Source organism: Antechinus flavipes, chromosome 1 (genome assembly GCF_016432865.1).
Source record: "Antechinus flavipes isolate AdamAnt ecotype Samford, QLD, Australia chromosome 1, AdamAnt_v2, whole genome shotgun sequence".
Taxonomy (NCBI): domain Eukaryota; kingdom Metazoa; phylum Chordata; class Mammalia; order Dasyuromorphia; family Dasyuridae; genus Antechinus; species Antechinus flavipes.
The window spans coordinates 397,407,589-397,433,581 of NC_067398.1; the positions used below are offsets into that span (position 1 = coordinate 397,407,589).

General features: G+C 33.7%; 1 protein-coding gene across 4 annotated transcripts in view; it reads right to left on the reverse strand.

Annotated features, from left to right (window-relative positions):
• Nucleotides 1-25,993, reverse strand: part of CTNND2 (catenin delta 2) — a 1,133,181-nt gene that overhangs the window by 8,501 nt on the left and 1,098,687 nt on the right. For all 4 annotated transcript variants that reach the window (XM_051969857.1, XM_051969856.1, XM_051969854.1 and 1 more), the window contains 2 exons: nucleotides 14,344-14,470; nucleotides 8,163-8,294 (listed from right to left, as the gene is read on the reverse strand). In XM_051969857.1, coding sequence (XP_051825817.1) covers nucleotides 8,163-8,294; nucleotides 14,344-14,470 — 259 coding nt within the window. The remainder of the gene's footprint in view (nucleotides 1-8,162; nucleotides 8,295-14,343; nucleotides 14,471-25,993) is intronic.

Below are 25,993 nucleotides of genomic sequence, written 5' to 3' on the forward strand. Positions count from 1 at the left end.
ATTGCGGCAAACAATTTGGGAAGTGGGAAGGGCAATTTAATGGGGAAGATATTGGACCTATGATTTCATTGACTTGGAAAATCCCCAGGAGAGGAAACTCACTTCTGCATTAATGCAGGTTGCCACCTCCTCTGCAAATTATAGTCTTAGAGAATTGCACAGAAAGATTAAGTGACTTTCCTAGGGTCACAGAGCCAGTATGTGCTCAAGATGGGACTTGAGTCAATGTTTTCCTGGCTTTCAGTCCACTTCTCTATTCCTTACAGCACGTTGTGACTATGACATTATATAAAATGTACCAAGTGAAGGATTAGTACTGCACATTAAGGTTTAACTGTTGAGTTTAACTCTTGCTCCAAAAAATCCCATCACTCTCACCTTAGCTTGTAATGTTTTGAAAACCTTGAAGAAAACAGACAGGAACTGTGGTGCACTGGTGAAAAGTGAGCCTGCTGGGGAAAGGATGAGCTTTTTCTTTGTTCCTCTGAATAGCATATATTTTTCAGAAGGGATTCTGTCCTTCTGTATGCTTGGTTTCCCTCCCTGTCATGTGACAGTGATCTCTCTGAGCCAAAGATGTTTCTAGTGGAGGCTGAATTCCTCCCACGATTTTGACCTGCTCCACCTATTTCAAGTTGACAGTGTAGCTGAAATTGAACTTATGACAGTTGCAAATACAGAAACCTGATTTCTGCAGCAACTATGTGTCCTTGTAGGAATCAGCTCAGATGAAGGCTAATAGAAGAACTCCCTTTTTTGCTTTCTTTCTCCTTTTCTCTCTTTAAAAAACAGAACACACAATTCTCTGTTTCAAGCATAATCAACCTATTTAAGATTAAAAGAGCTTTAAAATCTACAAACGACACATTTATAAATAGGAATACAATGTTTGCTGAAAAGAATCTGAGAAGCTCAAATGAGAGAGTTTAATCCCTTGGGTGAATTTAAAGTCAGGCAGTGTAGCTCCTAGTATCACACAGTCCTGTTCTGAAGAGTGCTTCTGAACACGTAATGTTTCTAGGGAATTGTGACAGCAAGAAATAGCTGTAAAAGTCCGTTATGCTTGAATGAACAGCTGACTTTTGCTTACTGAGAGTTATGTAGTGACAGAAGAACACCAAGAAGAAAAGAAAGTTTGAGAATTAGTTTAATAGGGAGTCCTGGAAGGAAAACTAATTCATTCTTTCCCTCTCATAGAAGCCCATATCGGTTTAGAAACTAAAGCCTGAAAAGTGGATGAGATTATATTTAGTTAAATTTTCACATGATTTCTGAAGATTAAAAATTCATGTGTTCTTGATCCAAAGGTGAAATTTCCTATGACCCTTTAGAAAGGAAGAATGTGATAAAGGAAAATCACATTTTTTTAAAGTTGATTTTTAATGCATTTAACTTCAAACATTTTATGGATTACTTGAATAGGAATAATCATTGCTTTGGATCCAATGGACTTAAGGAATCTAGTTAGCAAATAGAAACAAACGGTCTTTGGCAGAGTGCAGAACTTTGCATGGTGCTGAGATCAATATCTACCCCCATATTCCTCACAGTTATGATACTGGACTTTGTTGGTCACTTTCTGCCTTTATAGTAGAAAGAACAATATTTTATTTCCCCCCAGTTGCCTATAAAATAACTTTTAAAATTCATTTAAAAAACTAAGTTCCAAATTCTTTGTATTCTTCCCTTCTCTTTCACCTCCCTCAGTTTGTAGGCAATCTGATATATTTCTACATTTGAGAGTAGGCTGATTAGCAGTGATCACAATGTTTTCATAGTCTTTCAAAAATTATTAATTTTAGATTTCAATTGCTTAGTAAATAGGAGCAAAAGCTTGAGAATCCCTTTAGATAAAACCAATCAAATGCATGCTATATACAGTACACAGGCTTTCCTGTTTTCTGCCTATTATGGAATACTACAAAGTCATATTAAGAGCAGTTCCACCTTGAGCCTTGTTTAGCAAATGGGAAAAGCATAGGGAAGAGCACACATGAAATCTATTTCAAATTACAAATATGTAAACTTTTTTTTTAACATATTCTGCAAAAACAAATGCTTTCACAGTAAAATTGTTTATTCTTGTAATTAAAGATTCAATTTATAGTCTTGGATAAACCATTTTATAACAACATGGGAATAATAATTACAAAAATTACTATGTCATCTTACTATGATTTCTTTCTTAGCTTTAGACTAATCAGTACAAATTGGAGTCTGTGTTTAAATGATTCCTGCTATTGGGATAAAGCATTTAGATCCATGAGTTTGAATATATACTCCATATGACAGGCACAACAATTTTAAAAATAAAAAAAGTATTAAAATGTTTCACCCAACCTACTTTTCTTGCTTTGTAAGAGACAATATGTTTAGTCATGGTGAGGTAGTGGATAGAAGGCTGGACTTGGTATGAGGAAGATTTGTATTCAAATCCTGCCTCAGTTACTAATTAGTTGTGTGACTTTGCAGATCATTTAACCATTCTGTATTTCAGTTTCCTTATCTGTTAAATGCGAATACTACATTCAGTGACCTCTGAAGTTTTCCCCCTTCCCATATATAATCTTATGAACCTAACATAACAATTCATGCTACAGAAATGTCTTAGATTTAGCGTTTTAATGATACTTTTGCCTCAAGTGACCTCATCAATATGCAAACATTTTTGGGCTCCTACTATGTTTTAGACACTGTACTAGATGCATGGAGTACAAAAACAAACACAAAACCATTTCTGCCCCCAAGAAGCTCCTATTCTATTGCGTAGTTGGCATTTTACATCTTTGATCCAAGAAAGAATTTGCTTTTACTAACTTAGCAAATAATCTTACGTGTCAGTATGTCCTTGAAGTTCCCAGGAGTATTTCTAAGAGTGGAACACTAAGGACTTGAGACCTAAGGACACAAACTAAATAAGTTGTTCCTTTTTTTTTAAAAAATTCGTTTCTCAGGATCACAGAATCTCAGAGTTTTTCTGTCAGAGACATTCACCAACTATGTTTTTTTTCTTTAGAAGGTGAAAGGATTTAAAGAATATCTCCTTTTATTCCTACTTGTCCAGGATGATGAAGAGATTTTGATAAGATGGAAGAAAAAGATTCTGAGAAAAATGGGGGAGTGAAAGTTCATGTTCAGGGTCAAATGGTTGGTGAGTAAAAGAAAGGAAAGAAAAAAAGCTTTAAATAAGTGAAGCTATATAATAAGACTGAGGTAGAACTGGTCCTTCTGAAAGGAATCAGTAGTTTTTTGTCCATGGAACAAAACAAGCTATTCACCTCAGCAAAGGAAGGTAGCAAAATTGTTGATCAGAGGAGGAAGAGATAAGCAATGGCATTGGAGACTTCCTCCTGAGGGATATGTAAAGGTGGGCTAATGACTAACATGCTAGACTTGGGATTAAGAAGACTGAGTTGAATTCAAATCCTACCTCTGCCATTTACCAGTTATGTGACACTGGCCATGATCTTTAATCTCTTTGATTCTCAAGATTCTCATCCATAAAATTGAGCTAGCAACACTTGTGAAAACTATCTTCACCATCACATTTCTTGATCTCCCCAGTTGTTAGTGATCTTTTCCCAAATTCCTGCACATAGTTCTTCTATTTGCTTATATGGATATATTGTATCATTGAGGGCAGGCAAAATAATTTTTTTGTGTCCTTGTATCTCCAGTAGTTACTTAAAAATTATTTGTTAAATTGAATGGGTTTCTATAAGATTACACAAACTGATTTATATGCTCTTGGCCAGCAATATCTCTCTGGCAAGAAAGTTGCGTGTGTTGCTTGATGTGGAGTCTAGGTTGTTTTGTTCTTCTTATTATAAAAGTTGATGTTATTTTTTAGTTATTTCAGTTATACTTGACTTTGTCACCCTACTGGTTTTCTCGGCAAAGATACTGGAGTGGTTTGTCATTTCTTCAGCTCATTTTACAGAAAAGGAAACTGAGGCAAACAAGGATAAGTAACTTGCCCAAGATCGCACAACTAGTAAATGTATGAGGTTACACTTGAATTCAGGAACATGAGACTTCCTGATTCCAAGCCCAGTACTATACTGCTTAGCTGCATCATTTCAACTTCAGAAATAATGATTCTCTCTTTTGATGGTTTTTTTATGTCTATTTCCATTTTTTTGGTATCAGCAGCTTATTTAAATACATCAGTTAGAGCTACCTTAGTAGGATACTTGATCTTCTCATTTTCATTCTTTATTGTAATTTAATATTGATTTTGATCTTTGCTTTAATAAGTCAGTGGTCAGGCTATTCAGAAGGCTGATTAGAAAATCAATATCCATAACCCTATCAATAACCAGTCATCCCATGACTACTAAAATAGTCAATTTAATTTTTGTGATATTTTGTGCTTGACAGTAGAGTGTCTCTCTTCTTGAAGGAAATATTTGTGATATATAGTTGTGATGCTTCAGTATATTAAGAAAGTGTTTGGCCTCTTTTTTTTTCCAGAAAAAAAAGCATATGCATTTAGTTATTTTAAAAGAGTTCAGATCTTTAGGCTGAGATGAATTATATCTCAGGGATCTGTAAAAATAAAATCATTGAGAAAGCCATTTGTAAACTCTGAGCAACTACAGAGAAGAGTTTCTAGGAGACTGAAGATTGGCACATAATTATCTCTCTCTTCAAAATAGATAGCATTTATGTAGCACTTTAAAGTACATCAAGTGTTTTATATATTATCTCTTTTGATTTTTACAGCATCACTGTGAGAGAGTTATAGTTGAGGGAACTTGGACTGGAGGAGGTTAAGTGACTTTCCTACCATCACCAAGTTATCTAGTAAGTATCTGGGGTAAGACTGAAACTTAGATTTTGCTGAGTCCAAGTTCAGCCTTCTATCCACTGTGCCACTTACCTGTCCCAGAAACTGCACCCAGTGAGCTTGAATAATTCCTGGAAAAATTCTAAAATGCATTGTTCATTAGAATCAAAAAAGATGACTAAGATTAGGTTATGACAAACATGTCTGACTTTTACTGAGTTACTTGCTGACATATCAAGATGATATTGTATATATAGAAAAAATCATATATGTGAAAAATGACATGTTTATAATAAAATTTTATATTTAGATGTTTATTTATATTTAGATATAGTTTTATATTTTGAGATTTATGTAATTTAATAATATACATAAACTCTCTCTCTCTATATATATACATATCTATAACATATATGTCCTGTTTGTATCCCAAGATGATAAAATAAATACTATCAAATTTTTATGGCTCCAAAAGTATATAAATAAAAAATATGTATGTACATCTACATATATATGAATTTATATGCTCTCTTTTAGATATATGAGAGTTTACAATATTATTTTGATATTTCAGGCTTGTAACCCTGTAAAAGGGTTCATATGTCTCTATATATCCATATATATATGCACACATATATACTTTATATAAAATCATATATATATATATATATATATTTACATATATAAAGTAAAAGTTTTTTAAGAGCTCTATTTGGATGAGTTAAGAGAATTGTGAGCCAGACATATTTATTTATATTCCTATATGATTGGAGAAAGAACTCTAAACTGGAAGTTATAAACTATGGGCTTTATTCCTAGGTTTGCCTCGAAGTAGCTGGATTACTTGGTATTTCTAGTGATCTAGTTGAACTCAGGGTAAAATGTGTTTTTGGTTAAATCAAACTTAAAAGAAGAAGGGAAATCCTGCTTTCATTCTAGTTTATATGAAAAAGAAGTTGCAGTTTTAGCAGACTGCATTCTCAATGTGAATCAAGTGTGATATGGCTGCCAAAAAGACCATATGATCTCAGGCTTTATTCACAGTGATATCATGTACAGAAGGAAGCAGAAAATATTTGCTGTATTTGAGATGGTATCCACAGGGCAGTGGAAACATGTATGATTTGTGTAAGTAATAGGTTAGAACATTATCAACAATGATTTGCAACCAAGAAATAACACAGAAGATTAGCTAAGAGATATGGGATTAGAACAGGAGGTAATAAAGGTCTGGTAATGTAGTGGGACTTAGTGATAACAACTGAACAATTGAGGCATTACAGTTGTACCTATATGATATTAAAAGATAAACAGGGACCACTTCCAGAATATTGAGTATACTCCCTATGGAAGATTTATGAGAGAATGTGAACAAAAATTACACAGGGAAGAATGGGTAGTTTGTGATCTGCATTGTTAGAACAATTATCCATATAGATAAAATCATAGAACCATTAAAATTTTCAAGTACTCCATGATCATATCTAAAGAATTTTTTTTTTTCTGTTTGGGTCCTACTTTTTGAGATGGTCACAAACTCAAGTATATAATCTATATATCAATATCTATTGTTTGTTTATTTCAGTCTCTTTGTAATCCCATTTGGGATTTTCTTGGCAAAAATACTGGAGTAGTTTGCCATTTCTTTTTCTAGATGAGAAAACTAAGGTAAATTGGGGTTAATTTATGTGCCCAGGGCCACATAGCTAGTAGGTATTTGAGGTCAGATTTGAACTTGAAGAGACTCATGAGTCTTCCTGAGTCTAAGCCAGACTTCTATGCACTGTACACTTAGCTGCCACAAATCAGTATCTATCTGGCAGACAGATATTATAGATAGGCAATCAGGAGATTGAAGAAGTTTGTATGCTTGGTCATTTGAGGAAAGATTAAAGGGCCCTACTAGGCTTTACTTGGAAAATGAAAGGCTTCAGGGGAAATAGGATGTCTTTAAATATTAGAAGGGCTAAATGTTAAGTTATAAAAATGATGATAATGTGCTATGAGATTTATTCTGTATGATACCAGGGCAAGTGTGAATAGATCCTGTTGTCTTTACCAATTGAAACTGGAAAAGAAAAGATTCATGGCGGACAAGATAGTTATCTTTTTAAAAATAAATTTATTTATTTATTTTTAATGCACATTGCTTTATGAATCATGTTGGGAGACAGGATAGTTATCTTAAAGCATATAAAGGTTATCTTGTGGAAAAGGGATTAGACTTGTTCTGCTTAGTCCCAGTGACACAATTAGGAATACCAGATTTAATTTGCAGAGAGAACAATTCAGGATTGTGATATAAGGTAAAACAATGAGTTTCAGATAATCAGAGTTATCCACAATGGAATGGGTTTTCTCAAGAAATCCTATGAGTTTTTTTTAAAAAAATAACAAGACCACTACTTGATAATTTATGATTCAGAAGGAATTCTTTTTTCAGATCTAGGTTGTGTGAGATGATTTCTGACATCCCTTGAAAATCTGAAATTGGTGAAGTTAGTGGACAGCAGAATTTAGTTGATCATAATAAAGAATTTTCTATTATTAGGACTATTTCCCACCCCCAATCAACAAAAGAAGAGAAGGGATCTTAGACACTTCTACTATAACCTTTTACTTTTACAGATGAGGAAACAGAGGCTCAGAGTAACTTGTCCAAAGTCATACAAGTAGAGAGAAACAGAAGAACTGGGCTGTAGAACCATGGTCCTTTGAGCCCACATCCTCTGCTCTCCTTAAGTACCATGTACATTCTCTTCTTCATTGAGATATGTCCCAGTTTTCTACCTCAGGGTATATGACTGACTTACCTGTTATGATTAAGAATGCTTCAGAGAGAATTTGTGGATCAAGTGAGAGGTTATATTAAGTAAAAAAAAAAAATGACAATAGCTGATACTTCTATAATGTTTGATAGTTGAACAGCATTTTTTGGTGATATTCATCTAACCAAGTGACCCCTATAGTCTCTTTCCTCTCTAGGATTGTGATTTATTTCTTAGGATTGTAGAAATTAACCTTCTGTGTGATTCTTCTCTGTAATGAGAAAGTACTGAGGAAGAAATTAAAGGACAAGAAGATAAAGCCAGAGAATAAAATGGACCTAGGGAAGCATTTTTTCTTTGAATTACTTCCATTCAGGTTTTAGACTTCCTTATGACTACCAAGAATACAATGTTCAATTTTTATTCCTATAGCACAGTCTTACCTTTCCAATTCCAGAAAATAGCTTTTTTTTTTTTTTTAAATAAAAGCCCCAAGCCTTGCTAACCACAGATTAGTAGTCAAACCTCTTTACAGAATGGAGTCCTTCCTTATCACTTTACTAATAAAATGGACTGGTCCATGCAACTCTGTATTTTTATCTCACCTGTCATGGTATCTTTCCTGGAAGTGTGTTCTCCTTTAGTTCCATGGTAAGTGGCATTTGTTCCAGTGGACTCGTAATCTGTTTTCCTCTCTTTGAGGCTGATCATTTCTCTAGGTGAGGCTGGGGCACTTGCTAATAGGGGGGAAAAAAAGAAAAACAATTTATTTGTTTTTATCATTTGACTCACACATTTTCTTAGGTTTAATATAAATCTTTTCCTATTAGTAACATAAGAATTTGCACTTCAAAATTTATATATGTATATATGGTTTAAAATATATATTATCACTAAAACTTAGATTTTTAATTTCTCCTCAAATACAGACACAGATAATCAATTGCAATCATCGAACAGTCAGAAATAGAGAGAAAATGATAATTCTATATCACTTTCTATCTATATCTATTTTTTATATTTTTATATCTATATCTATATCACTAGATAGTTCTACCTAGTGATAAAACTAGACCTGGGCTTTTTTCTGGATACTCTAAGAATAGGACAACTTTATTTTTATTCGGTGGAGAATATTTTACTCTGTGGAGGATACTACTATTAGCATGAAAATTCTCTGAATTACTATAGGAAAATAAAAAATAGCTCTGCTTAAAAATGGAGGCACTTAGGCCCAGCTCTACACGATGCTAGTAGAATTAGTTTTCTTTGTGTTGTGATTTAAAAGGATGAAATGTCACTTATGCACAGAGATTTTAATTAGTCTGCCTAAAATTTTCAAAATCAGTCACTCCTTGTGGGGTGGGATTTCCCCATGTGAACCTGGTTTACTGAGACTTTATTTCCTGGGTGCTTGTGGTAGGGGAAATAAAGGAAGTAACTGTCTATTAGTTGTCAGCGGTCATTGATATTATAAGTGATGAATTTAAAAGATTAGCCAGTGGAGAGTCAGACTCTTTAAAGCCATATTTTGAGAGAAGAAAAATTTGTTATTCTATGTTCTTAACAACTTAGAGAAAGAGACTTATATACATGGAGGCAAGACCTTTAGATGTGTTTCTTTTACAAATTCCTTGTCTTTTTGTATCTGTGTTTTTCCTTCCTCTCCTGTCTACCCCTGTCCACATTATACCTATTCCTTAAGAGGTACTAAATCTCATTTTCAGCTATTGAAACTTTGCACAGCTTCTAGAGCCCAACTCAGTTACCAAAAAAAAAAAAAGTCAAATCTGAAAATTGCAGAACAGTGAGCTTGACCTAAATATGTTATTAAAGGAATGATGAATACAATCAGAAGCAGCAAAAATGAGAAGTCAATATAGCTTTAATATGAACTAGTCATGCCAGAAAACCCTCATCATGGGAAGGTAGATAGAGTTTAACAAGATTTAGTAAAGCGTTTGACAGTCTCAAACTATTTTTATGGACAAAATGTTAACAGAAAATGTTAACATTTGAAATTGGTTGTGAGCAGCTGAACTCAAGTGGTAATCATGAATAGCTAAATTTCAGTAAAATAGAAGATCTCTAGTATAACTTGTCTTTGTCATTTACCACTTTTCTTACAACTTAGAAAGGACATGGCAGCTACATAGCACAGCGAATAGAACAGTGGGCCTATAGTAAGAAGACCTTAGTTGAAATCTGACCCCAGACACTTTCTAGCTGTGTGACTCTGGACAAGTCACTTAACCTTGTTTGCCTTAGTTTCCTTAGATGTAAAATGAACTGGAGAAGGGAATGGCAAATCACTCCAATATGTTTACCAAGAAAACCCTAAATGGGGTCACGAAGAGTCAGACATGACTGAAACAGCTCAACAAGAAGAATAGATAGAGATAGAATGCTTATTTAATGTGAATCTTATGCAAAGCTGGGAGGGGCAGCTCTCATATTGGATGAGAGATTCAAAAAACAAAGGTCTTAAGTTATATTCAGGCTTAAAATTGTTAATTTCATTAATTAGAAAAGGATAAGAAATACTTAACAGAATAATTCTCAAAAAGTTCATTTGGGGATTTTAGACAACAATGTAATATGTCAGTCCCCAAAGCTTTAGATTGCAATGTCCCCAGTTAGGAAGCCAATGGATCTGCTTTACTTTGTTCTGATCGAACCAGAACACCAAGAGTATTTTGATGAGTTCTGGCCACTTTTTGGAAGAACACTGATAAATTGGAAAGGATCAAAGAATGGTGAAAGATTTGGACATTGGACTATAGAAGAATTAGTTGGAGGAACTTGAGATGTTCAGCCTGGAGAAGGAAAGACAGTGTGAGATATGATAATTCTCTTAAAATTATTTGGAGAGTTACTCAGTGGAAGAGCAATTATTGGTCATAACTTTAGAGAATAGAATGAGGAGCAATAGGTGGAAACTGAAGAGAGAGAGATTTATGATTAATGTATATAAGAGCAAATCCAAAATGGAATGACTGTCTTAGAAGGGATGGGCTTCTTTCTCACTTGATGTCTTTTAGGAGAGGTTAAACATCCTCCTGTTGCCTTTTTTTTGGTCAGCAATGTTATAGAAACAATTCTTATACATAGTGAACTGGATGTCTGCTAAGGCCTTCTTCCACTCTGAGAAAAAAAGAGATTTTATCATTCTTTGATAAATTAATAAATTTTTGATAAATAAAATTCTTTGATAAGCTCACAAAAAGTAATTAAAACACAAGTCACAATATTATTTTGCTTCTCAATGATATAGATTTACAAGATTTAAAACACTTTGATCCTTGTTCAAGGTCTTGGAAGATCTTAAGAGAAAGATTCTCAAGAAATTCCTGGAATCTTTGGAATGTTTCTTGCTCCTTGTGTTTAGGCAATGTACTCAGAGTGAACTCTACTGGAGACGGGATAAAATAAATTTTGCTTTCATATAATATCTCTTAGAGAATAGGTGATTGTAGAGAACTGTTTTTTTCTTATACAAAATAAAGTTTAGCAATGTCTTTCCAGATTTATTAGACCCTCCCCCCCTTTTTACATTTATTTATTTATTTTTCTCCCTTTCAAATTCTATGTTTTAGCCAAGTTGGCCCTCTTGCTATTCCTCACATACAATATTCTATTTCCCATCTCTGTCCCTTTACAGTCTTTTCCTCATGCTTTGGATGATCTCCCTGTTAATCTCTGGCTTTTAGAATATCTCTAAATATTCTAAATATCTGTCAGCCCCAGAGCTTTACATGAGGTCTTTCCAGATTCACTCAGCTGGCAGTGCTTTTCCTGAACACACAAACATACTTCTCTTTAATTTGTATATATTTATATATGTTATTTCCCCAAATAGAATGTAAGTTTCTTGAGGTCAGGGACTATTTATTTATTTAATCCCCCGTGCCTATAATTGTGTCTGACACATTGCAAATGCTTAATAAATACTTGCTGATTAAGATTCTCCATCTCAGTGTAGTCCTAAATAGTATTTTTCTTGAAACTCATTTATGCTTCTAACTTCTACTTCCCTCTTTCTTCTTTTTTTCTTTGTCTCCTCTTTAGATTTTAATCAAATGGGTAAATTTTTTGTAGACATCATCACTAATTACAGTGCTATATTTAAAGATCCTTTTTGCCCTAACCTCCAAATTATTAGAATTTAATATTTCACAGGTGTTAGTGTTTATTAAACCATTCTATACATGTAATTATTCCTTGATCTTTCAAATTGAATGACTGTAATGACTCAATTCTTGAGTAAACTATGCACTATACTCTCTAAAAGCCAAAGCAAGTCAACAGATTTTTATTAAGTGTCTATCTAGCATTCTTGGGAAGCCCACAAAAAAAGAAGCTATATGGATGATTATGATGTTAATCATACCTAGCACTTATGTAAAATTTCATTTCCCATGAAGTACTTTTTAATCTGTTCTTTCACTTCAGCTTTGCAACATCCCTATGAATTATTGCTGTACTCACTGTAGTTAAAAAGTAAAGACAAAAAAAAAAATAATGCAACAATCAACTAATCTAAAGTTATTATTCTTCCTTAAGTTGTAGTATATTATGGGAAGAATAGAGGAATGATCATAGTCACTTCAGTATAAATAACTGAAATTACATGAGAACTGCCACATTATAGACACAATCCATCCTGAAAAACTGTGCTTTGCAGAGACAGCTCTGACTCACAACATCAAGACTGGGAAGGAACCTCAGAGGTGTCAAACATGCTGGCCCAAATGCTGTAGAATTAGATTGAAATGTAATTGGGAAATATTTTTAAAAACATGAAAAATACATTTTAAAATTAAGCCAATACAGGACGTGCAGGGACTTTTAGATACAGATTAGTGGCCTCTGTATCTGCTTGAATTTGATACCACTGATCTAATAGTCCATACTTTATGTGCCTAGGAATCTCTTCTACAATGTTCCTCAGAAGATCCAGTCTCTGCTTGAAGACCTCCAGTGATGGGAAATTCATTACTTCCAAAGCAATGTACTGTGCTTTTTTGTTCAGTAGTTTTCATTCATGTTTGATTTTTTTATTATTCTACTTGGGACTTCCTTGGCAAAGGTATTTGAGTGATCTCCCCTTCCTTAAACTTTTCATAGTCCTTTTCATATTCTTCCTTGAATTATAGCTACTTGTGTATATGTCTTTCCCCCATCCTCACCTTCAGAACAAAATTTCCTTAAGAACATGGCCCGTATATATGCAAAGGTAGTGATTTTCCAATATGAAGAAATATGATTTCACTTTTTGGGAGAGTTAAACACGTATGAACACTAAACACTGAGCTTGTGTTGGCTCATTCTCCATTAACAATTAGAAATAAAAGACTGGCTGTTTGATAAAGCAAATCCAGACTGGAGGTGGTTCCAAGAAATCTTTTTAGCAATTTCTCTTTATATGATCATCCTTATTACACAGTAGAGGTCTGCCAGAAAGCCCAGTGACTGATACAAGGTCAGACATATGTGTTCATAGCAGTTCAGATTCTCTGTCTCTAGTCTTACTGTCAGTCCAAGTGTTTTGAATACCATTACATTGAAACAAATTCTTCAATTTGGCCAGGAGAGTATAATTTATTCTTGTCAGCTTTCTCCTATATTTTTCCTGAGTTTCTTCATCATTCAGACAAGTTTTAAATAACTATTCACACTGTAAATTCTTGCATAAGGTTTTATGAGAATTTTTTTTAAGACCAGGACCTTCATCTACCATGTTCCCCTCTGGCCCAGTTTTGGAAAACAGGAACTCTTTGGCAGAAGGAGGGGGAAGCCTGAAGAGAATTCTTTCATTCCAAATATATCTTTCTTTAATACAGACTCAGAAAAATGAGATGACATTTCTACTATCTAAATAGCAATGAAAACTATGCTTCCTGTATGGCTGTAGTATGTTCTGGGAAACTTACTCCTGCTTTTAAAAATAAGCCATGCTATGCTTGACTTAATGTGGCTTAAGAGGAAAGTGGAAATAAGCACAAGGTCTATAGGGGGAGAATTTGGTTCTAAATCCTACTTTTGATGGTTCCTCTCAATGTTACTTTGTATATGTCACATAAAAACTCCTTGCTTTCACTTTCCTCACCTGCCTTTGGGTTTCCTTTTAGCTTGAGATATAATGTCCTATGAAATAAAGTACATCTTAAAGGAAATAACTAAAGTAAGCTCAAAGCTGAAGTAACAAACTGATTAACTATATGGAAAACTGAACTAAATCACTTAAATGACTTAAGTCAATAAAACAACAGTTTATTCAAGCTCCAACTATAGTATTGAGTGTACAATATAAATAAATGCGACTAAGATGCAGAATAACTATAAAATTCATGAAAAAGTGCCTCGAGTTGTAAAGCTTTCCATTGCTACCCAAAAGACTTTTATTTGTTCTGAACTATTTTTATGACTGCCACTGAAGTGATACTTAAAGGACTCTTATGTCTGGAAGCTTTCCAAGGAAATAGTAGTTGCATGATAGTAGAAATCTGCTCTTTTCCATTACTGGACTCTGGTCAATCCTGATGGAATAACCCACATAAAATAATAAAATTATATATATATACACACACACACACACACACACACACACACACATATATATATATTCAAGTCCTATGGATTTATATATATACATATATATATATATAAATCCATAGGACTTGAATGCCCTCCTCCCGCAAACATGGTGTTATGATCAACAAAGATGCTTTTATCTTATGTTGTTAGAGACATGTGTTTTGCTTATTACTATTAGCATCTTCTTACCTGAGCGATTGTTGGGAGACATGCGCACAGGAGAAATGGAGGGTGTTCGTGATGAAGAATATGGTCTTTGCCGATCTCTTTCTATTGTTGAAGAAGAGGCTACAAAGTGATACTGTGACCATCCATCCTGGGGGAAAATAATAGATCACTTATTAAGTTCCTGTTAAGTCAGGAAGCAATTTCCATGATTATTCACCTTATGCCATTCTGAATTCACCAACCCACCCCTCCACAAAAAAAAAAAAAAACAAAAACAAAAAAACACCAAAAAAAAAAAAAAAACACACCAAAACAACAACAACAACCCACAGACAAAACAATTTCATAAGAGAGCAAGCTTGCTGAATGACATATTAGTTTCTTTTTTTTAATATGAGGAGAGAGGGAAATGAAACCTTTCTTTTATTATAGACAGAAAACCCTGTAAGGAATATTGTCTTTTAATGTTGGATTTTGGCTTAGGAGTTTAAATAAGAGGTTGATTTTCAAACATGCAATGGTCAGATGCTTTTATTTAAATAGAATTACTGTTTTCATGAATTCAGATTAATCTTGGACTTACCTTCTTTCCTTCAGAGATATCATAAAATAAAACTTTTGACACATGAAATGGCTAATACTTTTCTCTCTTATGTTTCTGCCTTGAGATTTCCCTAGTTTTCCAACTAGCTTCTGGTCAATCATCTGAAAAATTATAGTATCTTTTTCTAAGGATCATCTTATTAATATGGCAGTCAACACAACTCCTAGTACCTCTTTGTTCATTTCCCTTGCTTTTCTCTGCTTTCCTGTCTCCCACCTCGATTCTCTCAAGCTGCTTCTCTCCACTAAAATCTCCAACAATTGTGAGATTAGTTTATTCTCACTATCACCAGAAAAAAATCAGTTGACATCTTCATTGCCATATCTTAAGTTGGTCTGCGTCTGAAAGGCAAGTTCATTAATTTAGCCCAGGAACTACATTTTACTTTCCCTTTCATATTCATGGAGGTCATAAATGTACAAATATTTTGCAAACTTTAAAGCAGTAGGGTAAATATCAGTAATTATCATTTTTACTTGTTCAAGTTCTGTGCAGTCTTTTTCTTGAACAATCTCTTATAACTGTTGGACACTGCTGACAATTTACGATGCTGCTATAGAATTAATAAGTTATACAGCAACTGCTTGAAATTGCTTTCATAAGGTTGGATTCATTTAATTGCTGTCTACTGAGACTAAAAGCACAAGTTTTAATTGGGGAGATTCCTTTTCTAAGCAGAAGAAGCCTTTGCATTAAATAGAATTCATCTTAATCCTTTATGCTTGAATGTTAAGTTGATATATTTCTTTGAAGTACATCATATATAACTTCTTAGCTCTCCCTTAGTTTTTTCTCCCCTTTGTAACTTTTGAGAGGAACCTGATTAGACTATAAATACTTACCTGGCTCTGTACTCTTTCCAACCTACGATGAGAAAATGATATCTTCTTTTGGTGTGAATATCAAGGTAATTATTAGAAATACATACAAGGAAGGCTTTCTATTCTGTGATAATAATCACCTTCCAAAGTTACTGAATAGGTATCATTTTAGGCTAATTATGATAAACTGTCCTGTGTAGTACTACTACCCCTCGCTGACAGTCATTTATGTTTAAAGTCACTAAAGATATTAAATGTATGTTAAATCTCAGCTGCTCCCCCAAAACAATTATGAGCTAAGAAATGAGCTAAGATTGCCCATTAGTTCAATTTTGGTGTTCTCAAGGCCAGATAATAAAGACTACTGATAATTCAGGCCAGAAATAGAGATTTTTAATTTTAATAGAAACAAGACCAACTTAACTTCAACTTTTCCTTTGCTGAAGAACTTGGTAGGTGAAGAACAGTTATTCTCTACCCTTCACAGATGTAGGAACTAAGAAAATATGAATATTCATCACCAACTTGGAGAAATGTGAGACAGTTATATTATAGCAATATACTCTGTTACTTTAGGACATTGGCATCCATGATTTCTTCTATACTAATATATAATTATTATATATTATACATTGGATTCTGTTTTAACTTTTTAGTAGTAGTGACAATTAAAGCGCATAGTCATACAATTAGAGAGTATCTGCTCCTAGCCATTACAGAATAAAGAAACATTAATCATTATCATTTTTACTTGTTCTGGGAAGTCTTTTTTAAAATCAGTGTCTTATATGTCTGCTGTGACATTCCTGACAATTCAAGGTACTTATATACCTTTAGAATTAAGAGTAAGTGATATAGCAACTACTTACATAGTATTGGAGGCAGGCACATTAATTTACTATTTGTAGAAGTGTGAATAGTTTCAACTATTCTGCATGTCAATTTGAAATTATGCAAGAGAAGTTACAAAACTGTCCTTTAACCCAGTGATGCCAATATTAAATATATACTCTGTTGGAGTCATAAATAATATAGATTTATATTATATATATATTATATTATTATATATTAGGTTATATATATATATTACATATATATAAATAATATAGAGTTATAGTCATAGACAATATATATGATTTTTAGCAATGTTTCTTGTGGTAGTAAAGAATTAGATAGGAAGTAGGTACCATCAATTGGTGAATGGCGAAAAAAACTATAATTCAAGAATAGAATAGAACATGTAACAAGAAAAGCACTTAGTACAGTGTCTGGCACATAGTAGGAACTCGACAAGTGTTTATTTTCTTCCCCTTAAAGTTATTAAAAATGATGAATTCTCAAAAGCACTAGAAGAATCCTTTGAACTGAACTAAAGAAATAAACATGACTAACTGCTCACTACACACAATGATTACAACAATGTGAATGAAGACATTACTAAAAAGATAATAAATATGAGTAACCACAAAAAAAAAAAAAGATTGTTCTGGAGAACAGAAAATTAAACATACTTTATTCCTCATGGATGAGAAAGAAAACTAGGGTAGAAGATTTGACACATTCGTAAAAGGGGTCACTAAATGAGGTATTTTTGCTGAATTATTTTTCCTTATTATAAGGGAGGATACAATCTGAAGGGGGAGATTCCCTTACATATCTCCCATTACTATAATGCGTTCGTTGCCAAAAAAGTATCTAAAAAAATTAAGGGATGAGAAGAGGATATTGATCACCTTTTTGACTCTAAGTCTTTCCTTTATACCTCAGACATTGTTATATTTCTCTTATGAGTTTTGAAAATTCCAAGTAAAGGAGCATCTAGATGATGCAGTAGATAGTTCACTGGTCCTGGAGTCAGGAGGACCTGAGTTTAAATCTAGCCTTAGATACTTACTAGCTGTGTGATCCTGGTAAAGTCATTTAATCCTATCTTTCCCTTCTACCCAAATTCCAAATAATTCCCCCAAAATTCCAAATAAACTTCAACCTCTTCTCATATATTCAAAATTCTAAGCATGTGACCCATCAAAAATTCATCATTTAATTTATCCTTTTCCTGTGTAAACATGCAGATTTGCAAAGAAAAATTGCTCTCATTTTTCTGGCCCTCTTTATATAAAACTTCTTAATCTAGATTTAAATATGTTTTAAAAAAACATCTGCATAACATGGTAAAGTTTAATTAGAGTTAGAGTTATTGGAGCAGTAGTGTCTATGCTCCAAGTCTATATGTGGCTAAAGGTTATAGGATCATAGATTTAGATATGAGGTAGTCCTTGGAGGTCATCAAGTAGAAACTCTCTTTTTGCAGTGAGGGAACTGAGACTACGGAGTTTAAAGTTTAAAGAATTTGTCCAAAGACATATATGTAATAGATAGTAGAGTATTGGAACTGAGGTTCTCTGATAACAAAGCAGCAAATGTTCTCTATCCCATGCTTTCTTCTGAAAACTATTCTTTACAATTTTTTCATGAGTTCTGTGATACTTGCTTATAGATATTTTAAAATGTGCATGTTGTATTTGAGATGGGATCTTTTTGATAAACCTAGTGATTACTAAAAAATCTGCTAACAGAACTTTTAAAAATACAAATTTTAGTATCAATATATTTGACAAAAAATATACATTGGTTTTAATTATCAGAAAATAAAAAAAAATTAAGACTACTGTGTCAAAATCACTGAATCATAGAAATAATGAAAAAAGTCTAATTTAGTACTTTTAAACCCAAAATATTCTGTGTGACAGTAAAAGAGCTGATCTCTACCTTACATAGTTTTTCCTATATATAGGTTCACAGAAAATGGGGGTGGATATGAGGATAGGAACCCTCTAATTTCAAAGAGTAAATTCTGTGAAAGGTAGGAGGAAAGAACATATATTTTAGGTTTATAAGATTTTTTTTTAAATCTAAGGAATTTTGGCAGCAAATGCTTTGTTAACTAGTTAATTTTTTATTTTGCTCTATTAAGCTATAGCTATGAAATAGAATTTGAAAAGCCCTAATGACTCTGATTCTGGATAGAACTGCCTTAAAAAAAAACGTCATACATTTCTGTTCTTAGATATTTCCAAGGGAAGTGATTTGACTTAATTGATCAAATAGTTATAAATGACTTACTCTGTGTTAACCACTGTGGTAGGTGCTGAGTTATAAATAAAAAGAAATAATCCCTATTGTTAGAGCTCGTATTATGACATTATTGATTTGAAAATACTGAAGATATTCTTTCACTGACAGAACTCCAAATTAAAGCAAATGAGTCTTTTAACAATTTGGTAGCTATTTCATTTGGAAATAAATACCTTAAAATATAACTGAGGGGGCACCCAATATACTCCTTGAGAAACTACCATAAGCAAGACCCCTAATTTCTATTAATATTAATAATAAATGGTAATGTTTCACAATTGCATAATATTTTTAATCCAAGGACCTCAAAGTCAATAACAAATGAAGTGACTAACATTCTATAATATTCTAAAATTGATAAAGTTGGAGGATATAAATACAGAATGACTCCAATGAATATAAAGAATTATATAAGTATATATGTTTATATAATATATTATGTACATACATATTTTATTGAAGGAGAAAGTCTCTGTTTTTTGTCTGTGCTACTAATGTCTGTCTGTGATACTAATCATAAGTTATTTGGATTCAGCATATCCAAATTCCATTTCCATTATGTTGGATTTAGAAATAATTAGATTATGATCATGTGTGTGTTAAGAAGTGCTGTTTCTTGTTACATATTGGTAAACTGGAATATGCATAACATAGAAAAGTAGAGACTTAGGTCACAATTTTTAATGTATCAGGAAAGACTTCTATTAATTATTTGTATATTTGAGGTTTTTTTCTTCTGACAAATTTTAACATTACCACAAGCCATAATTTTTTATTTAGTGCCTTATTATTTTCATTGTGGCTATCTATAGTTACCCTTCATAACATCTAATCTATCTATCCCTGAGGTTTGTAGGGGTTAGATAAAATTCAGTAAGAAAACACCCAGCCAATAAAGGCCAGCACGTAGTAACCCAGGAAAGGCAGTTAATCCTTAATATTGATGATAAGAAACTCTTCTCTTAGTCCTTCAGCAGGAAAATGACCTAGAAGTTATGCCCTTCAGCTCAAGACCCAGTCAAGCTGTCAAAAATGTGATATGATATCAGTTCGTCAAATTGCTTTTTTATTTTAAACATATTAAACTTAAAACTGAAGGCTGTTAAATTGTTCCAAGCATATAGAAATGGAAATCCAGAAAGAATAAGAGTTCAAAGCAATTGAACTCTAAATTGCCACCAGAAATAATCTGATTTCCTTCTGACTTACCCTCTTAGCATTTCCCCACTACAGTTTGAGTTTTTATGGAACAAGTTTTGTTAGACACCTGCTTGCTCAGCCATCCTTAGCAATATTATAAGGTATAAACTTATACACCTGTTAGCCATTTGGAATGAGGGTTAGGGGGACAGAAGAATTTGCCCTTCTACAAGTTGGCTTTAGCCAGTACATTGGGTCTCACAAAGGTGTGCTGTGGATAAATTCATCTACCTTGGCAGGATACTTTCATAGAGATAATGAGGCTGACACAAGCATTGCCAAAACTAGCTTACCATTTGGGAAGTCAAAAAATGTGTGCAAGAGAAGAGGTATTAGGCTGCCTAAGTGAAGGTCCACAGAGCCACTATCCTGATCTCATTGTTGTATGTCTGTGAAACCCAGACAGTCTATCAGTGCCATGCCAGAAAATTGAATTGCTTCCATTTGAATTGTCTCAGGAAGATTCTGAAGATTACCTGGCAAGATAAGGCATTGGATACTCCTTTATGAGCTGAACTGGCAAGCATTCAAAGTCTACTGCTGAGTACAACTCTGATGGGTTGACCATATTGTTTGAATGCCAAATGTACATTTGCTTAAAAGACTATTTTATGGAGAATTTACACAAGGTAGGTGCTCACATGGGGGTCAGAAGAAGCGATACAAGGACATTTTCAAGATCTCTCTAAAGAACTTTGGTATTGATTTGAGACATAGGAGACCCTGGCACAGTATCATCCAGCATGTCATGGCCACAACAAAGAAGGTGCAAAGCAAAGCGGAATTGTAGTAGCTCAAAAGGAATGCGAGATGTACAGATTCATTCATTCATTTATTTATTTGCTGAGGCAATTGGGGTTAAGTGACTTGCCCAGGGTCACACAGCTAGGAAGTGTTAAGTGTCTGAGACCAGATTCGAACTCAGGTCCTCCTGATGCTCTACCACTGTACCCCCTAGCTGCCCCAGATATACAAATTTAGAGACATCTCCAGTACATGTTCATATGATCTATTTGTACCTGACCTGTGGGTAGAACCTTCCAAGCTCATATTAGTATGATAGGCCAGAGATGGATAGATTGTACATTGATCTCAACATTGCAATGCCATTTAGGTGTTTTTCTAGCACAAAAGACAGGCAAGGTTTCTAGAAGGTGGTGTCTTCCATAAATCATGTCACTGTAATGAGAAAGAAGCTTTCTTTTATTAAAAAGGCTAGATCCCCTTGATTCAATATTGACTTGCCCCTTTAAAAGGGATGCTGACCTTCTGTAACATCTGTAACCTTTAAATGTAGAAAAAACAGTGTTGCATTCAATTTTTAAGAGGAAGAGCTGAACATAACTGGTAACTCTAGCACTTCATCTGACTAGAATGGAAATGATAGACAAGGCTTTAACACAAGCCTTTTGAGTTCCCTTCTTCTTGACTAGCCTTTCCTTAGGAAATCCAACTTTCTTTCTCGACCTGAGGGATACGCAAACAATAACATTTTGGTTCTTTTATAAAATTGTCTTTTGTCTTTGGTGGTTTCCCAAGATGCTTCTTGGCTATGCTTTTTCTTTTTATGTCTTATCTTGTAGGCTCCTTGAGGTCAATACTTAGCAGAGTATCTGCCACATAGTAGGTCTTTAATAAGTGTTCACTGAAAAGGTTAGAAGAGCAAAGGGGCTTCTCTAAGTATCTTTCCATTTTTTGCTCTACTTGGAAGATAGAAGAGTAAAAGCTTTGGGGCTCTGTTCTCTCTGCCTTGCATCTCCTGGAGACCAGAGCATTTATTTTTTATTTTTTATTTTTTTGTTGTTGCTAAGACTATTCCTGTTGGTGGAAAGTTGTGTGAACAATACTTTTTCTTTCTTTGTAGGGACCTGGAAAATCCATATGGACTAATATCAAAGCAGGATCCACTGCATCTAAGAATGGTAATCCATTGTCATCTTCCTTTTCTAAGTAATTTTATGCTTCATATTTTAGGGTTATTGCTAAGGATTCTGATTTCATCATGTAGAATTCATTTTGATATATTTTTATATTTAGATAGGGCTAGGAATTTCCCTTGATAATTGATGTATTTGAGAGTTTCCTACTAAAAATCTCTCCCATATCCTCAAGAAAACTGTATTTCTCTAGTGAGTTTCAGCTATGAAGCACTCTATTGACCATTTCTGAAAAAGATAATGCCTAAGGCACTGAATATATGCTAAGAAGCTGCTAGGTTCATTGAAGAGATTTGAGTAGGCACTTGTCGAGATCTGCAGATGGGCTATGATGCTGAGCTATTGGAGAAAGCACTGCACAACTAAAGAATGTGAAGTTCAACTTCAGCATATTCCATGATACCTTGGGATAATGAAGGACCAAGACATACACCCTAGGACTATTGGATAGAACAAGGTGTTTCCTGTGTGAATAATTCTTGATATTTTGTAATTATGACCCACAAAGAATCATCCTGACTAGCATCCACCCAGATTTTATTTTGGGTACAAATATATTCACATTATAATTTGTGCTTTCTGAGAGTACAAATATATTCACATTATAATTTGTGCTTTCTGAGAGCGAGGTCTGTGAAGATACTGGATGCTCCAGTGCTTGAATTCAGATAAATCTGGAAACTTAGGATGTATTGGATAGATTTAGATGCCTATATGGGAAGATATCAAAGAGTGGGAGCCATGGAGAAAAGGATTTTACTGGTGGAGAGCAATCTTGCTGATTCATACTCACTATCACCTATAGAAATTCTTGGAGTGGGGATGGGGGTGGTATCTGATTGAATGAGGGCTTACATTGTAAGCTATTCAAAACAAGCAAACAGCCAGAGATTGTCCTTAATGAGAAAGGCAGAAGAGACAGAGTGGGAAAAGTATGTAATTCGAAGTCAAAGAGTTCTTAGATCCAGATATCTTGCTTTCCCTCTTGGGACATCAGTTTTTTCATCTGCAAAATTAGAGTAGATCAGCATTCTTAATGCTCTTTTAAAAAATTTGTGTTACTTTGGCAGTCTAGCAGATCCTTTCTCAAGATAATGTTATTAAATGTATAAAATAACATACATAGGATTACAAAGGAAACCAAATATATTTAAGTAGACTTTTCAAAATATTGAAAAAAACCTAAATTCACAGCTCAGTTTAGGAACTCCTAAGTGGATTAAAGTGGATGATCTCTAGTCTTGTCTAGTTCTGACACTAAGATTTCATGATGTTGAGTATATTTGCATGAGGATCTTTAGGTGTTTCAAGAGACAGAAATTATGGGAGAGCATTCTAGGAATAGAAAACAGTTTGTACAAAGAAATGAATGTGGGATATGGAAGCTTGTACTTGGGATAGAGTATAGGCAGGATCATTGAGTACATAAAGCAGATTAAAGGGTTAGAAGCCTGGAAGCAGACTGGAACTGATCAAGATGAGTTTTAAATATTAAAGAGAGGAACTTGTATCTTATCTGTCAGGTGAAGGAGCTTTTTAAGCAAGATAGTGACTGGGTTAGGTTTGTCCTTTAAGAACAGTAATTAGGCCACTCTGGGGGAAAAGGATCTAGAAGTATGATAGGACTAGCATCTTTCCTTTCACTCATTACATGGAAGGTTTCTCCTAAAAGAAGACAAAGTTGCCTTTGGAAGATGATCTATTTCACAGCCCAGCTGAAATCAAATAACGCTTTAAGATGATAATCTTGGGAATGATGAGGTCCAGCGAAAGTTTTTAAGTATGGGGGCAATCTGTCTATGTTTGTAAACAGAATTGAAGGCAAGAGTGGATAAGAAGTTCATAATTCAGGAAATTACCCTGATGATCAAACTGACATATTTCTAGGAGACAGAAAGTCATGATGCTAAGGGCACAAGTAGAAATGTTAATGTTTAAGTTGGCAAAAAATCTCTTCTTCCTCTGAGACTGAAACAAAGGAGGAAGGAGTAGGGAGGTGATCTTGAAATAATCAAAGTGTATAATTGGTGAGTAGAGGGATCTTATAGTGGATGGTTTGTTTATTTCTTTACATGTTTTATTTTCAGTGATATAAGAAGGTCCTGTCCTGAAAAGGCTGAGGTAGGGGACTTAAAGGCAGAAGGGAAGTTTTGCAATTACCACTATTACACAATGAGGGAAGAGTAAAAGGACTAGTATTCAGGTGAGATCATATAAGATAAATATGTCATGAATTCAGTCAGTCCAATCGGATCATTTCTTCTCTCAGTGTTCAGTAGTATAGGAGTAGGAACAGAGAAATATTGTTGACAATACCAGGGCTGGAGTTTGGAGAGGAATGAATGGCCATAGGAAGAGCCTCAATGCTTGAACTGTATAAATGTAGATTCAGGATTTTGAAAAGAGAGAAATGAGACCAATACAAGGATGATGGCAAATTATGGTACAGGTTTAGAAGGGTGAGGTATACGGAGATATGAAATATTATAATCAAAGAGACATTCCAGTGTCTGTGAAGCATTTGTGGGTAACTAGTGTGTGTGTGTGTGTGTATGTGTGTGTGTGTGTGTGTATGAGAGAGAGAGATTAATTCATAAGCACTCAGCACATTCATGAATTGGGAAATATAAACTGAATGATCTGCTTTTTATAATTTCTTGTTTCAGGTGACTGAATTCCTCATACTGATATTCAAGGTGAAGACAAATTGTTGCTCCAATCTTCCCTTCCAGCTTTATTTCATATTTCTTCCCTTCGTGAAATCTAAATTTCAAACTCCCTCTCATTTTTCTTTTTCTTTTTCCTTCTTATTTATTTCTCTATCCGTGGAATGGACTTGTCTTCATCTGTCTACTCAAGTTCCTCAACTACGTAACACTGGTATATCCACCTCCAGGAAGGCTTTCTTATCCTCAAATTAAACTGCTGTTTTTCCACATATTTGTCATAATACCTTATTTAGAGTTCTGCTTTGTACTTATCATATTTTGTATTCTATAATAACCATTTGGAAAGTCATAAGATCATAGGATTTATGGCAGAATTGTTTGGGTACCTCACTTACCTTTCTCTCTGTAAGAATGTAACCTCCTAAGAGTTATTTTCACCTTGGATTATTCAGAATTGAGCACAATTCTTATTATATAGTGTTTAATAAAAGTTGAATTGAAAAGTTATCCCTCTATACAATCATCTGTCACTTCATAGATGATTATATGTCATAGGATTTAGAGCCAGAAAGGGTCTTCATCTAGTCAAACTTCATTTTATAGATGATGAAATTAAGGACCAGAGAAGTTAAATGATTTGTTCACAATGGTATTGGCAGAATTGGAGTTCAAAGAAACCCAAAATGTTTTTAGTTTAAAATAAAATAATATAAATAATATGCAATATCATTATATTATATTAATACATAATAAATATTTTATTTTTTTAGTTGTCATTTAATCTAATTACAAGTGTAAGATTAAATGACAACTACAAAGAAATCAATTTTTATGATGTGCCTGTTATGTTTTAAATAAGAATGTACTGCTAAATGATTAAAAACTAGTTCTCTGAAAATACATGAGAATAGTTTAATTTGCATTATTAACATATACTCTATCATTTTCCTAAGTCTAGACAAAATGCCATTAACAAAAAATCAAATCAAACCCTGATTTATAGCATTTGTCAAGTTCTAAGGTATAAATACTTACATTGAAAATTTGAAAAGTGTCTCTTAAGGGTTGGTCTGAGCTGGCTTTACTACACCTTTGAATACACCTAAACAGTTCATGTTTCAACAACAAATATTTATTGAGTCCCAGTATGTATAAGGAACAAGATGATTTGTATAGATTCTTTCTGTGTCATTCTCACTTTGCTCTGCTTTTTCTTATATTAAGCTGAGAGAATTCAATGAGCTTACAACAAATACACTGACCTTTACCAAACAATAATTCTTGAGAAATCCAAAGAACAGGAAC